We start from the raw sequence: 15,499 nt of genomic DNA on the forward strand, positions 1-15,499 counted from the left end.
ACTTCCCCTGCTGATCTTTAAAAAAAAAAGTGCCTTCTGACTTAGCTATAACTATGAAGTAGGCCTACCGTTTCATTTTTCTAACGCATCTGGGGAGGGGAGTTCCCCAAAGTAAGAATTTTCCGGAAGATTGCGTCACTGAAATTTCCATCGAGAATTGAAAGTCGCCACCTAATTTCCATACAGGCGTTTGCCGGGAAAGTTGTTCGTTTTCTATCGTCAGAAAACGAACCGAAAGAGAAATGTAATGTAACTATATTGAAATAGAGGCTCAGTGGGAATGGTCTGTTAATGGAACTCTGTACCTATTACCAAATTGTTATCACCAATATTCTTTTTTAACAGTGAAAGGGAAACGGTTATATGTAGGCCAATTTATCGTGAAATTATAATATCCAGCCGTCGCACCTGTCCAGCAAATAAATCCAAACTGCATGTTCAACAAGTCTATTATACTTAAACAATACCTTTTATTATGAAAAAAAGGTTTTAGGAACACTATGTGAATCAACAAAGTTTATAATTTAGCCTATAGGTTTTAGTAAGTAACAAATAACTGATGCCATTCATTCTCAACTGATGTGACACATGGTATTTTTACTTTTGTAGAATACAAATGAAAACATCAGTAATTTCACGCTATATGTTTTTAATAAAACGTAGTAAAGAAAGATGTGTTGCTCCCCGTGGACGCATTTACGGTAACGGTTGTGACGAAAGGAAAGTAGCTATGGCTCCTATTGGTGGTTGTTCATGTGAGGGGAGGGGTAGTCACGTTGCACGACGAAAATATAGGGAGTTCAGTTTAAAGTTCTCACCAGTCGATAAAAGCTATTGCGTAGGGTAGGTATATAAAGGATTAAGTTATAAAAGTGTCATAGAAACAGTGAGATTTTTTATTTTAGGGACCATCAATCGTACGTTATCTGGAAGCCACTTTCTGTAGCTCATTTTAAGGTTTATACCAGCAAATTTAAGCTATCATTAACTACCTGTTGATACGAAGATTCGGGAAACATGCAAAAAGTTTGGCTCCTGTTGTTTTTATTCGTGGCGGTGTATGCTGAGTCGGTAAGTAAATCGAAGTCATTTCGCTAATTAGCTTCTCCTTTTCCAACACGTACTATGACTAGTCGTTTGTAAGAAATACGATTGTTTTTGAGCTAGCTAGTTAATTTAATTCCTCTCCTATTACAGTCTAATTCTGCTATTTAAAGAATCTAACTGGCAAGTGCCCAAACATGATTCGCTAACGTTAGCCAGCCTGCGTCTTATTTAGCACGGTCGTGTGGGTCTTTTGTGCGGATTTGACCACTCTGAAAGTTTTTCGCTTACTGTTAAGATAGCCATCATACTGGACTAACATGGTAGATGTGCTCGCCATCGTAGTTGTTTTATACTACCGATAGTAATATTGAAAAAAATGCTACTGTAGCCTATCTGGTTTACTGTGTGCGTTTAGTTGCTAGCAAGTATTACAATGTTGTTGCCCAGCTGATAATGTTTCATTTGCTGCGTCCATGCGACATGGCTGGATGTGGCAACTAGCTAGCTGTGACCTTCGGTGTTAAAAAAAGTAGTTTAGTCTACTATCTAACTTTGTTTTAATGCTTTTTAAGGATAACTGCAGTAGACTATTGAAGAGAATGTCACTAAACTAAATCAAAATGTAGAAAGGCCTTCGTTTGCTAGCCAATGTCCAGACACGGACTAGCTACTAATTACCGTCCCGCCATCGCTATAGTTCGGAAGCAGGCTAGTCGGCTACATAGCTACAGGTTTTAGGTTTGGCTAGGCTAGCGAGGGGTTTTTACCATAATGACCAGTGTCCTGATAACCTAGTGGCTGCTGTTTTGAACATACAATGTCGCTAGTGTTGTGGGAAAATTCAGCTGAAATCATAGTTTGCTGGATAGTCTTTGTGTGAAGAACTCAAGAAAATATCTTACTATCTTGTCAACTGGCTGGAGGATGGATGGGTTGCTAGCTAACTCGCTAGTTAGTATCATGGCTAAGGACGACTAGTTCGCCTCTGTCACAGTTGCTAATTTTGCCTACGAAATGCGACTGTCAAGTGTGTTTTTGCTTGCCGATTCGCAAGATTGTGGTGTGTAATTATTTTGAAAGATGCACTGAGCTTCGTAGGAAGTCCAACGTTGCCTTTAAAATGATCATATAACCCCTGGACCTTTAACTCTCGCGTCCATTTTCCTCTAGCAGTAGTTGTGTCCCATGATTAACCCCAAATAATTTTGTTAGCTCCAGCTTTAGGAGGAGAATCCTCCCCCCCCCCCCCCCCCCAATCTGGAAAAAAAAACCTAGCCCTGCTTTTAAAATGCATGTTTGATTTTGTGACATCCGAGTGACATTTTCTGTGCCATGGGATTTCCATATAAGGGTTTACCGGCCATTTGGAAACTCTTAAATTGGAATTGTCTTCTCGTTGCGTCATCATTGAGTGCTCCAAGGGAATGATAGGACTTGCTGGAATCTTCCATTACTGTGAAATGCCACAACACAGCAGCAGATTAGGGGGCTTGATTATAATAACAACCCCCTAATGGCTAAAATTTAGTGTAATGATGTCAACCAAACAATGGTATGTTTGTTGTAAAGTTGGTTGCCTGTTTGTTTGCTTTGGACCACCTGATCATGCTGTTGTTTTTAGACCATTTCTTTAGGACCATTGGGAGTTGTGCTTCTGTGTGCAAATGTTCTCCTTGTCGTGAGTACGGGTCTGTGCTAGAATAGAATGGAATGGGATGGGAGGAGAACAGAGGCCACCCGTGTGACTGGCCAACTTTGCAGCCAAGGACAGATGCAGTTAAATTCCACGGCCGTATAACAACCTTCCTGGATACGCGTACCTCACACCCTCACCATCTGCACAAGAGACAGGGGAGTTTTTGTCTGAGTGCTCGCCATCCAGCTACGACTAAGTTCACACCAGGGCTATACTCTATTCTGTATTCTTGTTATTAGCCCAGTAGCTTGGTTAATTGCTCTGTGATCTGCGTTACACGAGGCTAAGCGGACAACACATCAGATGGCCTCAGTCTTAGTCTTAAACTTCAATTAAGCGAGCGGTTTGAGCGACATCCAAGTATGGAATGAAAACCGGAGGTGGGTGAAAATGCCTCTGTTCGGTCGTTGAATAGCTGGGGCTGGTTTCCTCTCCTTTCCCGAAGGGGATTTTTGTTCTTGCGTACACATCAAAAGACCCCACATGGCCTTTTGGATTCAGCAAGACTTTCAAGCACCACTGAGCGTAGAATTGAGTCTGTTACATTCCTCAGGGCCCCGCCGAAGCCCGGCCTCGCTCCCTTTCGCGTTTTCCTCTGGAATTTGACCCCTGCTGACCTTGACCGGCCCTCTTGTGGGATTTCGCACACTTGGGCGGATTTAAATGGTCCCGGCTTTTTTCATCGGCCCTCCCGCCCGTCCAGCGGGCCGGAGAAAGAGAGAGAGAGAGAGGCTCGAGCAGAAACGTTGCTGCTGCTCCACTCTTCGGTCTTTTACCCCGCCCGTTTTGTTTTGTATAGTCAAATGTAACAAACCCAGCCGGTCTGCTGGAATTTTCTCTGCGCCGCGAGCGAGACCATGTTTGCTGCGCTGCTTTTCATTCCGTCCTGCGCCCAGGATCGCCAGCCGACAAAACGCTCGGCATTTCCCCTCTCCCACCGTATCCATTACGTCCCGCATCGCGTCCGTTACCGGAGCCGGAGGCGATGCCCTTGGCCGCCGCAGCCGCACTCTCGAAGGGAAAGTGGCGACGCTTTCCTGCAAGTGAACCGCTAAAAGCTTCCCCTCTTCGCTGAAATGCCCGGGCATCGACCTGTTTCTCCCCATCGGCCATTGTCAGCTTTCAGGATGACCGGTGCTGTCTGTTGGTCCTCCGCGGTTTTGCAGCGTGCGGTTGGAATGCGGTTCTTGCATAAAGCGTCCCGAGGTCATTTGCACGAGAATGAGGCTGTTTTTTTTGCCTGATGGGCTGAATTCAATGCCAGTGAAAGGCCGCGGCGAGAACATGATAAATACTTCACCAGGATGTAATTATGGCTGCGGCATTGCTGTCCACTGGGCTATAAAATCCCTTTGCAGGGTGGAATGTTGGCAGCGAGAGAGAGGGTTTTGTTCCCAGCTCGGGCTAAAGGAGTTAAGAATTTTATTATTTCACTTTGCCGGTTTCAAAGTCGTTGGCCACATTTGCAAGGCACAAGTACAGCCGACCTTCTTGAATTGGGAAGATGGGGACTGATCGTAATTTTCTGTTTGTTTTAATATTGGGTGCTTGTATGCGTCACCAGTGCATTTTTCACTACTCAATGAGAGGAAGCGATAATGGTAGAGTCCTGGCCTCAGTGTGGCTGTAGCCATAGTAGCCATCTCAAATTAATTGGTTTCATGCTTTTGACCCCCCCACCAATGATGCAGTCACAAAATGGCTGCCTTACCATGGTGCCTTCTGCAGATGAAATCAAAACTCCCCTAAATGCCGATGGTTAAATGAGCCACCCACACTGTCCAGGTGTTAAATCTGGAAATGAGCACCTCTCAAAAATGTCAGTTTGTCATGAGGGAAAGTCATTTACTCTTAGTTTGGCCTGAGGTGCTTTAATTCAGTTACACAGAAAAAAAAAAGAACAAAGACTTCTTTGCTCAAAGTGTTTTCAGAGATAAATCATCCAAGAGACTGAAGGGAATGGAGAGCTTTAGAGAAGGGAGTTTTACTGCCCAAAATCAACCTCAGTTTGGTTCTTAATCAGTGCTAAAAATCAACCTCAGTTTGGCTCTGAATCAGTGCTAAAAATCAACCTCAGTTTGGCTCTGAATCAGTGCTAAAATCAACCTCAGTTTGGCTCTTAATCGGTGCTAAAAGCAACCTCAGTTTGGCTCTTAATCAGTGCTAAAAATCAACCTCAGTTTGGCTAATAATCAGTATTCCAGTGCTGCTCTGGGGGTGCAGACTGGAAAAGAGGCTCAACAAAATAAATCCCTTCAGTTTAATGTCTTTGAGGGGATTACTGCTTTGTGTGCTTGTGTTAGGGGGTGAATGTACTGCTCAGTAAAAAAACATCTAAAAAAAAAAAAAAAGTTTAACTGCCAGCAAATGAGCACAAGATGAGAGCGGAGCCATTACGTTCCGTACGGCCCGTTGCCTTTTGTCCAGAAACGCTTCTGCTTGCACAAGCGATGCAATGACCCGCCACCGAGGGAATGCGATTAGTCACGAGAGGACTTCCAGAGCGCTCGGGCGGGGGCAAATTTGACTTTCTGATCTCCCAGCTAAAGCAGTGAATCACCTGAGGCCCGCGCGGGACCGGACAAGCCTCGGACACGCGGGGATGAGTCTCCACCGGCTCCACTGGGATTAGTCAACCGCCAGGTTGCATTCTGGCCCCATGACTCAGCCCACCGCCAGTAAACGTGACTCAAACTATTTGTTCTGCAGTTGTTTTTTTTCCACCGACGCCGCTTTACTGATGTCCAAATAACCCGGGCGATGGACGTTACAGCTGTGGCTCGTGTGGATTTTGGGACCAGGACCAGCTGTACTTCCGTAGCGCTCCAGAACACTGGAACTGCTCAGAACTGTGCATCGCTCGCGTTCGTTGGGCCTCCACGAACTTGCCCGTCCTCGTCCGCGCGTCCTCCCGCGGTTAAAATGCCGTTCGGTACGGAGGGGCGCAGGGGACAGGGAGACGAGCGTCTCTCTGTCTCTCTCTCTCACATTTGAGAAGGTTGAAAATGCGGCGCTATTAATAGAGCGGCGAAGGTGGAAGGAATCTGGCGCTCTCCCGACAGGCGAGCGTGGGGTATACGTGCTAAAGGCGGGGGCCCGCGCCCGTCCGTCCGTCTGTCCTTCCGGAGGGCGGGCGGGTGCATTGCACCCCTGTCGCCAGTGTAGGGTCACTGTGGTGGTGGTGGGGGGCGATTCCATCGGCCACTTCACAGAATCCAGTTCACAAATTGAAAAATCTACACGGAACATTATAGGCATTTTTCAGTTTACAACCATGCTGGATCACACTTGCAATACAAACCTCGCATTCCTCCTTCTCTCTCTCTCTCTCTCTTTTGTGAGGAAAGAAAACCTCTGTGCTTGTGGTTGGCTTGGTTTTATGTTGCAACCTTTGGTCAACAGTGCTTTGCAGAGAAGAAGAAGAAAAAAAAAACCCTGTAGCGCAGGTATGGAAAACACTGAAAGACTTTTGACCTTCAGCTGGAGGAGGTCCCTTATCAGAAACTGTAAGGAGATATTTCGCCATTGTGCCCCGGTCCCTTCCCGAGCCTTTCTTGGAGCTACGTAAACAGGCGGCCATTATCTGAAAGGGGGCATATGCTGGGGAATTTGCTAGCAGATGGGAGGGATTTTGTTCCTGGGGGGTTGCTGAACCCACTGTGTTAAGGCAAGATTGGGCCGGCTAATTTGTTAATTTGTGTGTCGCCTGGGCACCCGGCAGCATTGCCACAGACGTGAACACAACCAACCCCTTCTGAAAATCGTCTGACATTGTGTACTAGGTTGATCTGACCTCAGAGTTCCTTTGGACTTCCACAGCAGTGATTGAAATGGCTTTAAAGTAGTTCTGGTACTGTTGAGGACAGCACTGGTGTAGATATATTATTTAAGGAACTACCCTGCTGAACATAAGATGCCCTTTTCTAAACCTGCTTTAGGTCAGCCATACCTCAGGCAAGCTTAAGGAATTCCTTCAGCAACTTGATCCCAGCTCATTTATCTTGGAAACGCAATGGCCTGATAGCACCTATAGGAATCCTTTGTAGCATAGAATCCATACCCTTAATCTTAGTTTTTCATGTTGTTGTATGAACTAACATTCTACCACATATGCTGTGATACAGGTGCACTAACATTCCAGTTCTTGTCATCATCTCTGCCTGGTGTCTCTCTTCCTCTTCAGTCACTAGAAAATGAGAACATATCTTTTCCACAAGCACCATATAGGCTGGCTTTGGTACACTATCAGTAAATGTCAGCTTTAAAAATGTTTTGTTCTAACGACACGTCTGTAGTCAAGGCAATACATGTGCAAGCACGCCAGACCCAAATTGTATCAAAATGTAATTGTAGACATTTCATATGTAAACTGTAATCCGTGCAAGCTGGCTGACCTTATGCTGTGTGCTAAGCAAGCATTCAGTGCTTTCCCATTGGGGACCAATGCGGACAGGTCATCCGTAATGCGGCACCTCTTCGTTTTGGCAACAGCACTTTTCACTTGGCTGTTTGCCACATTTACATTACAACCGCCTCCCAGTGGAGAACTGCAGGCTGCGAGCATTATGGGCCTCGTCCAACTGTGCTGTTAGCAGTGGTGTTCCTGACTGTGCTGTTAGTGTTTGTGTTCCTGACTGACAAACACACTGTTTGTGTTCCTGACTGTACTGTTAGCAGTGATGTTCCTGACTTTGCTGTTAGCAGTGGTGTTCCTGACTGTGCTGTTAGCGTTTGTGTTCCTGACTGTGTGGTTAGTGGTGTTTCTGACTGTGTTGTTATTGTTTGTGTCCCTGACTGTGCTGTTAGCATTGGTGTTCCTGACTGTGCGGTTAGTGTTTGTGTTCCTGACTGTGCGGTTAGCAGTGGACTTCTTGACTGTGCTGTTAGCAGTGATCGTCTTGACTGTGCTGTTAGCGTTTGTGTTTCTGACTATGCTGTTAGCAGTAGTGTTTCTGACTGTGCGGTTAGCACTTCTGTTCTCAGTAGCTTGCCGAGTCCTGACTTCGCTGTTTGTGCTAGTCACAGGTGGTTGATGGTACGGGGAAGAGCCGAACAGTTTCTTCTCGCCTGACGGGAAAGTTCTACGGTTCTCTTTTTAAAGGTTGCTTCCTTTAATCAAATCATCTCGTCATGAGCTGTGGGGACTTTTTCTGTGTGCGGTGTTTCTGCCTGACATTTCAAAGCTTGAGAGGAAACTGAAAGAATGGGGAAACCACGCTAGTTTCAGCACGCATCGACTCCTACAGGCCCGTGGGTGCTTTCATTGCTGCTCTGTATCAAAGACCACAGCCCCGGCTCAGCAGTAACCAAAATACTGAGAAGATCAAGGAGGGGGTGCGCCCGTCCCCCGTCTTAAAATGGCAGGTGCAGCATTGATAGGAATGTGGTTTCTCCAATCGCCTCATAAGAAATGAATGTTACAGAGGCCAATGCAGAATTAGCGTAGGTCTACCTTTCTGAGCGATTAGGTTTGATTTCCTTTCTCTTCTCAAGCAGTCGCCTTGGAAACGGGTGGTCTGCAGTGGCTCGCAGTGAGCGTTGGAAACGAGTGGGCCTGAAAATGGCTCAAAATAGGCCCAATGTCCACCGCTGTGCTCTCCTTGCTTTTTGAATCGGAAACGCGTGTGTGGTAACCAGAGCGACGAAGACTGCCTTCAGTGGAAGGCCAAGTGATAAAATTCCATTGCTGAGTTGGGCACATCACTGTAACTAAGTCTGATTCTAATAGGCCGCAAATAGCCTGTTCAAGCATATAGCCTATAACTTGGTCTGATTTATGTTGGATCTTTCTTTGTTATGCAACTTCTGATAACGTGTACTTGCTGAACACAAGTTTATGCCTTCAACATAATATAGCCTGCCGTTGTTTCAAAGGGTCGTACGCCAAGGTAAGCAAACATGCAGGTTGCCTGCGTAGTGTTTGCCTACCGCCATTAAGGGACTGAAGCAGCGGCTGTGTGGTAATGGCTGCCCTGAAAATGGTGAGGCGCTGATTGTGTGATGATTCCTGCGGTTAACAGAATTAAGTAGGTGTTGTGCTGCAATCAGGGCTTTCAGGAGAACAAAGCCGCACTCCAGCATTAATTACATCCGCGTTCTTAACCGCTGATTTTGTCTTTTAGCCATGAAGGCAAATCAAAGGCCGCTCACTTGGGCTGTTGGCATGTAGATGTGCCAGATGCATTTTGCCGGCTAGGCCTTTTGCGTTCTCGTTTTCGAACGTAGCTGTTCGTTTGTTTCAATCGCACACAGTAGCTGGCTCTGGGAACCTCGTTTCTAACAGATGAGAGCCTGAATTGTGGGTAATGCGTCTCGCTGGTCCACAGCGTTGCCGGGGAACGCATTTGAACTTTTGAACACTTCAACCGCCCCTGTCTTACTGATAGGACTAGGAGCAGCCTGAAGCGGTTCTCTCATGGACTTTGCATTTGAATTTTGTGTGCACAGAATTTACTTGTTTGTGTCAAATGTTCACGTCTGAAATTCCCTTTACGCAGGCCTGCGTGTTGTCAGGGTGATCTGAGGAAAAACATGATAACGTGGTGGCTCCACAGAGTCAACACTGGAGCAGGAATGTGGGTTTTTTTTTTTTGTTCGAGGGTTGTGTTTTTTTTTGTTTTTTTTTGTGTGTCTGAATGCTTCCGGCAGGGAAGGAGGAATGCCCGGCTCTCACCCCGTATAACCTGTGAGCTGTTGAGCCGAAACAAAACGCAAAAGCAGTAGAAGCTTCGATCCTCCTTCAGAGGGGCAGTAGATGCTCTGGTCCTTGGTCCTTTGTCTTTGGTGCCCATGTTGAGCGTGTTTTCGCTATTGTGAAATCGCAGACGTTTCAGGTGTGTCTGAAAAGGAATGGATTTAGTAGATATGCTGTGAATTCTTGAAGCCAAATGGAACTTAATTGGCTGAAATGGCTCATTCCACAAATGGGGCGTGCTGTAGAATGGAGAGCATGGTGTTTGGGGTGAACTGTAGAATGGAGAGATCATGGTAAATGTGGCGTACTGTAGAATGGAGAGATCATGGTAAATGTGGCGTACTGTAGAATGGAGAGATCATGGTGAATGTGACATACCGTAGAATAGAGATCATGGTGCAGAAGTGGAGACTGGAACAGGATGTCTTTATTCTCGAGAGGAAGTGAAAAGGCAGGAGAAGGTGGCCAACCACACCTGTGTGGAGGGCCTTTGTTGAGATGAACACCATGTTCAGATGCCTGAGCACTGAAAGTCCTTTTAGATTTTGAGCACATATTGTACGAGAAGATCAACATTGCTTTACAAAAAGTTCACCTCAGTCGGTCTTGCTGTAGATTCAGAAAGCTCACAAATGACTGCAGATTGGACTTTGAAAGACCGCACTGCAGTGGCTGATTTCATCCCTTTCCAAAAACAGATTGTACTACAACCCCCCCCCACATTAATGCAGCCTCCAAGTGAAGAATAAAACCACACTGACCTCGTACACAACTGGCCTACTATCCATCATAGTGTAGAGAATCATTGACTTGTGTAGAATCGCTGCAGTTTCCTTGCCTGATCTGTAAACACCCTGCTTATTTGAACATTTTTATTTTATTAAGAAATACGTTTATTTTAAAGACAGGAGTCTTGTAAAGTTTACATAAAAGAGCGGGCGGTCTGTGGACCACCTGGCTCCCAGAACAGAGTCCTCAGAAAGCCGTGTGCAGTCATGCAGAAGCGATCCCCCCCCCCCTCACCCCCCAGCGCAGAGGAACAATGAATAATGCAGGACTGTCGCTTCGATCGCAGACGGAGCGCGTGTTTGCGCAGCCGGGCCAGGTGCGGTTTAACCAGCGGCCCGTGCCCGCCGCCGCCGCCGCCTCCTCATCGCTCGGCAACCGGCCCCTAACCCGACCGCCCGATGCTATCTGACGGGGCGCGCATTCGAGGCGGCAGCTTTCAGCCCAAACACGTTCTGCCTAAATGTGCTTCAGGAATCCTCCGCTGCCGCCACGCGCCCCCCCCCCCTTTCCCCTTCCTCCACTTCACACTTTTTCACCCCGGTCCCCCCTGTGCAAAATGTAAATGCCTCGCTCACAAAGACGGCTCCCTTTAATCTCGTTTGCTGCCGATAATTCGATTGCCCCCATCGGCAACGGTTTAAAGCGCGCTAATGTGATTAGCGAGACCGAGGTCTTTGAGCAACAGCTGTCTATCTGGAGTGGTAACTGGTTCGATTCCCCGGTAGGGCAGTGCCGTTGTAACCTCGAGCAAGGTACTTAACCTGCGGTGCTTCAGTATATATCCAGCTCTATGAATGGATTCAATGTAATTGCTGTGCAAAAAGTTGTGCAAGTCAACAAGTGGAAGGGCCTACCAACGAGAGCTGGAATTTTCCACAAATAAGGGCTCTTTCATCAAGTACCACACCTGGGGCTTTTGGGGAAGTGAAAACTGGGAACAAAATGAACGTATTAAAACGCCATCAAAGACTGGCGGGGGACTGGCTGCCACTCAAGCTGCTAATCAGGAAGACAGTTAGCCTCTTTGGCCCACCCCCTGTCAGCTGCTTCCAGTCTTACCTGTGGAGCCAATAGAAAAGGGCAAAGATCACTCGCTTCCTGTTTGACCTTCGAACTCTACACAGACATTTCCCCTAGGACTTGTGAACCGGATTTATTAAAATAATTGGTTCTTTGTGTCTGCCGACATTTTAGATCAGTCAAAATAGATTTTTTTTCCACAGGAGTGTAAATCTTGTGCAATAGGTTTGTAATATTTTTATTGAAATATGATAAGGACAGTGACTTGTATATTTGCACAAAATCTGGCTTATTCAAGTGTTGGGTTGAGAAGGAAAAATCCACCCTTGTCTTGTAATAAAGAGGGGGAAACTCTTCACGCTTGATCCTATTAAAAGAACCGTTTATTTACGCAGAAAGGGCTTGCCTGCTCACAAAGTCAACAGCATGCTAAGAAGCATTATTTACGGCAATCCTTCACACCCTCTACAGAGGTTACGCAACCGCGTGCGAGTCGGTACCAAGGACAACCGCCTCGTTAGGGGGGTAACATTTAGTTTCCCACCGTCCAGCTGCACACTCCCTTTGTGCTTTTTGCTCAAGGCCCGTAGGAGTTTCTGGAAGATTCCTGCCGGTGATGCACTGGTGTCTGACTCGCACAGTTACTCAGCCAGCCCTTATCATGTAGATAAGATAACGAGCAATGCCGTACCAGACCGACCGTATGACCTGCAAAAACCAAATGTGAGGATGATAATATGGATGCAAACATTTTAGGACTTAATGCAGTAATGACCTGGATGAAACACAGTATTTCAGTACGTGTCACAGGTTATTGTCACAGATGGTTATTGTTGTTTGGGCCTGTTTGATTTTAATGGCTGGAGCGCGAGCCTTCTAACGGGCGTGTGCGTCTTGCGATCAGCAGGTACGGGAGACGGAGACATGGATGCCCATAAAGTCTCAGACCGACGGGCCGCAGGACGAGCCGGTCTCATCCGGAGATTTCGGCTTCGGCGACGACGACGATGACGAAGATACTGAGTACGGCATGGATGACGACGACGACGAGGACGATGACGACGAGGACGACTTCTCAGGATCCGGAGATGGGGGTAAGTGTTTCTTTTTTTTGATGTCGCTGTGAAGAACTACAGATTCCTGAACTGCTACTAGCCCTCGAAGGTTGATGTTTATTTTTTTGTTTCTTTGACTTTTTAACATTTGGGTAAGGGGTTGGCTGACAGTCCGTCATCGTTAAATTGTTTAGTCATGAAACTAATAACTGAAATCACTGACTAGGGTGACTGTGATTTACTGATAACATTGAGAGGGCCCTATTTCAGCACCCCAAACACAGGGCCCTAGTTGGATTTAATTAATGCCATTGTTCTGTTCTCTTTGTATTAATCAATTTAATTGCTCTCTTCATCCAACAGACAACGAAATGATCAACGTTGTGCCCACCAAGGTACCATTGCTATACTTATCATATCATTTAATACTTTATATTTGTATAAATATTTATTTCTCATTTATGTTGAATGTAATGCGTGAATGTTTATGTATTCATGTGTAACACCTGCTTTTTTCTCCCCCTTAGCCTGATGTGATTGACAACGATATCCCAGATAAGGATAAGCCTGTGTGGCCCAAGCCCAAGTCCAACGACAACGACGACGTGTGGAATAACGAGGTGGTTCCGCGTGTGGCTGCAGAGCAAGAGAACGCGCCGCCCAACGTGCTGATGGCCCACGCTGGCGAGGAGGGCGTGTTCAGCAAGCCCGAGGTCCTCGCAGGTGAGCCCCCCCCCCCCCCCCCCCCCCCGCATCGCAAGGCCAGACTACTTCATAGACATCATTTTTGGGCAAGGAGGATCCTGATATCTCTGATGTTTCTGGGAGGAATCCTGATATCTATGATATTTCTGTGTGGAATCCTGATATCTGTAATATTTATGTAGGGAATCCTGATATCTCTGGTGTTTCTGTGTGGAATCCTGACATCTATGATATTTCTGTAAGGGATCCTGATATCTCTGTTTCTGTGAGAACCTCGCCGCTCGCGTGCCTAACCACTCTCCCATTTCTCCTTCAGCTCTGATCGCCGGGGGCGCAGTGGGCCTGCTCTTCGCCATCCTCCTCATCCTCTTGCTCATCTACCGCATGAAGAAGAAAGACGAGGGCAGCTACGACCTGGGCAAGAAGCCCATCTACACCAAGGCTCCCACCACGGAGATCTACGCGTAAGACTGTGTGCTTCTCTCAGGACTCCTTCAACAGTGCCTCAGAAACAACCTCCACTATCCGCTCTCCAACCTCACACACTCGGGGAGGGAGAACCAAAAAAACACTTTCCGTGCTTTCAACCATTAGATGCAACAATTGATCAAACCCAGGGGACGGGAAGCAAGCCCGTTGCGCGAGATAACGAAGGGAGGAGCCGATGGAACGGCTTCCCGCGGTACGAAAGATGGTTTAATGGCCTGAAGTTTTTTTTTTTTTTTTTTTTTGTCCTAAACCTGCAGCGAATCCCAGTGTGTCACGTGTTCTGTTCCCCCCCCCCCCCCCCCTCTTCCCCGCTGTAACGCAACACTACGAATTTAATCGAGACCTTCGCCTCCGGTGAATTGGCACGGTACCGCCACGACGGTACTGACATTTCTTGTTCCTCGTCTGCGCTGACCACTGGTAGTCTGTAATTTCAATGTGCAGTGGGCGCCGATGTTTGCGTCAACACTGGTGCTACAGGCGACGATGTCATGGTAACGAATTCTTTGTAACGGAATTGTAAAAAGTCCATGCGCGGCGAAACGCAATCCACCCCCCCCCCCTATTGCCAATTAGAATCTCACGGAATCTCACTTTTTCCAAAAATAAACGAACGATGATGACGATACAAATGACTCGTGTTAAATGATGTTTTTAAACTTTAAAAAATATATATATAATAATCGAAGTGTCTTTGTGAAGACAGCGGTTGTGAATATACCAACGGTCGCTCAAGAACGCAGACTGTTGAGTACGCCTACGTTCCACCCAGTACGGACAAGGCAAGCTTTGACACACCTTTACCGGAGGCTGCGCGTAGCGCACGTCAAACTAACGCATCGTTACCGCTGTCGTTTATCTCTCCCCCCCCCCCCCCCCCCCGATCTCGTAAGTGGCGCAGTTAAAGACCTTTCGCGCTACGAAAGCGGAAACGATAACGTAAACGCTGCGCATGGACTTTCTACTCCAGGGATCTGTATATAGCCATTTGAATAAAAACAGAAAACTTGGTACTTAGCCATTGTCTTGGCAGACTTTTATTTACCAAATATTTAAATGCCAAATTATTTTCCCCCCGAAATGTTCCATTAACTTTTTTTTTTTTTTTTTTTTTAAACCCTGGAATTCAGGGTTTCTGTTTTTAACCTCAGAAGAGACCTTGTGGGATGTTTTTTTTTTTTTTTAATACCCATGCTAGTTGCCAGTACTAATGTTTCTCTATTTCAGTGTTTGATAGATTATTAGTTCAAGAATTGTTTTTTTTGGTATTAATTTAACTGTCAGAAATATTTTATTGCCTTTTTCAGGTTGGGACTCTAAGCTGTTGTATATGTGAAAAAAATAATAATTTTTATATACGCTAGTTCAAGATTTTCAGAAGCAAATAGGTTTTATTTTGTAAAAGTTTGTATTTCTTTTAGACATTTTTAAGCAGTTTATATTTATGTTTTGTAGAAGGAATGCAATGTCATTTTCAGGGCTACTTCTGAATTAAACCATGTGTCATTCGCATGGGGAAAAATTCTGCTGCTTTTTCATCACGAGATGTGAATCACTCACCAGTGGAGAAGTCAATGAATCATTGATTTCTGCATGCAGGATCTGATTTCTTTGAAAATAAAGCTATTTTAATGCATGTTAGCTTTTTAAATTATTTGACCCATTCTCATGCTGAATGCTGCTGTGTTTTGATCGGTTTAACATCTGAGTCGCTAACTAATCGCAGAGCGCCTTTCATCCATTGTCTGATTGGTTAACTTGATTAAGTTGTAAAGGTTGGTTGGGTAAACAAACTCTTAATTGGGCGGCGTCATTTTGAGTCGCGGTCGTAGGTCCGTTCCCTCTGAAGGGCAATGATTTTTAATTGGCACGAGGACTCCTTGCTCAGTATTAATACAGAAATGGTCAGTCATACTGGAATTAAAGCGGCCAATCAGAAAAAAAAAAAAAAAAAGGTTCTTTTGATTGGGGAGGGTTGGGGTGGAAACGGTTGTTAGTCGGAGA

The 15,499-nt window shown here is 46.0% G+C and overlaps 1 protein-coding gene across 2 annotated transcripts; it reads left to right on the top strand.

The window, feature by feature from the left end:
- Window positions 1-797: 797 nt before the first annotated feature.
- sdc4 (syndecan 4) lies at window positions 798-15,136 on the top strand. 2 transcript variants are annotated; one of them, XM_035388355.1, is made up of 5 exons: window positions 798-1,071; window positions 12,151-12,340; window positions 12,665-12,696; window positions 12,829-13,024; window positions 13,323-15,136. In XM_035388355.1, exons 1-5 carry the CDS (start codon window positions 1,018-1,020, stop codon window positions 13,472-13,474), a joined length of 624 nt encoding a protein of 207 aa, XP_035244246.1. In that variant the 5' UTR covers window positions 798-1,017; the 3' UTR covers window positions 13,475-15,136. The 2 variants fall into 2 exon arrangements, with proteins under 2 accessions (XP_035244246.1, XP_035244247.1); XM_035388356.1 differs by having other exon boundaries at window positions 12,154-12,340.
- The last annotated feature ends 363 nt before the right edge of the window (window positions 15,137-15,499 follow it).

Source organism: Anguilla anguilla, chromosome 13 (genome assembly GCF_013347855.1).
Source record: "Anguilla anguilla isolate fAngAng1 chromosome 13, fAngAng1.pri, whole genome shotgun sequence".
NCBI lineage: Eukaryota > Metazoa > Chordata > Actinopteri > Anguilliformes > Anguillidae > Anguilla > Anguilla anguilla.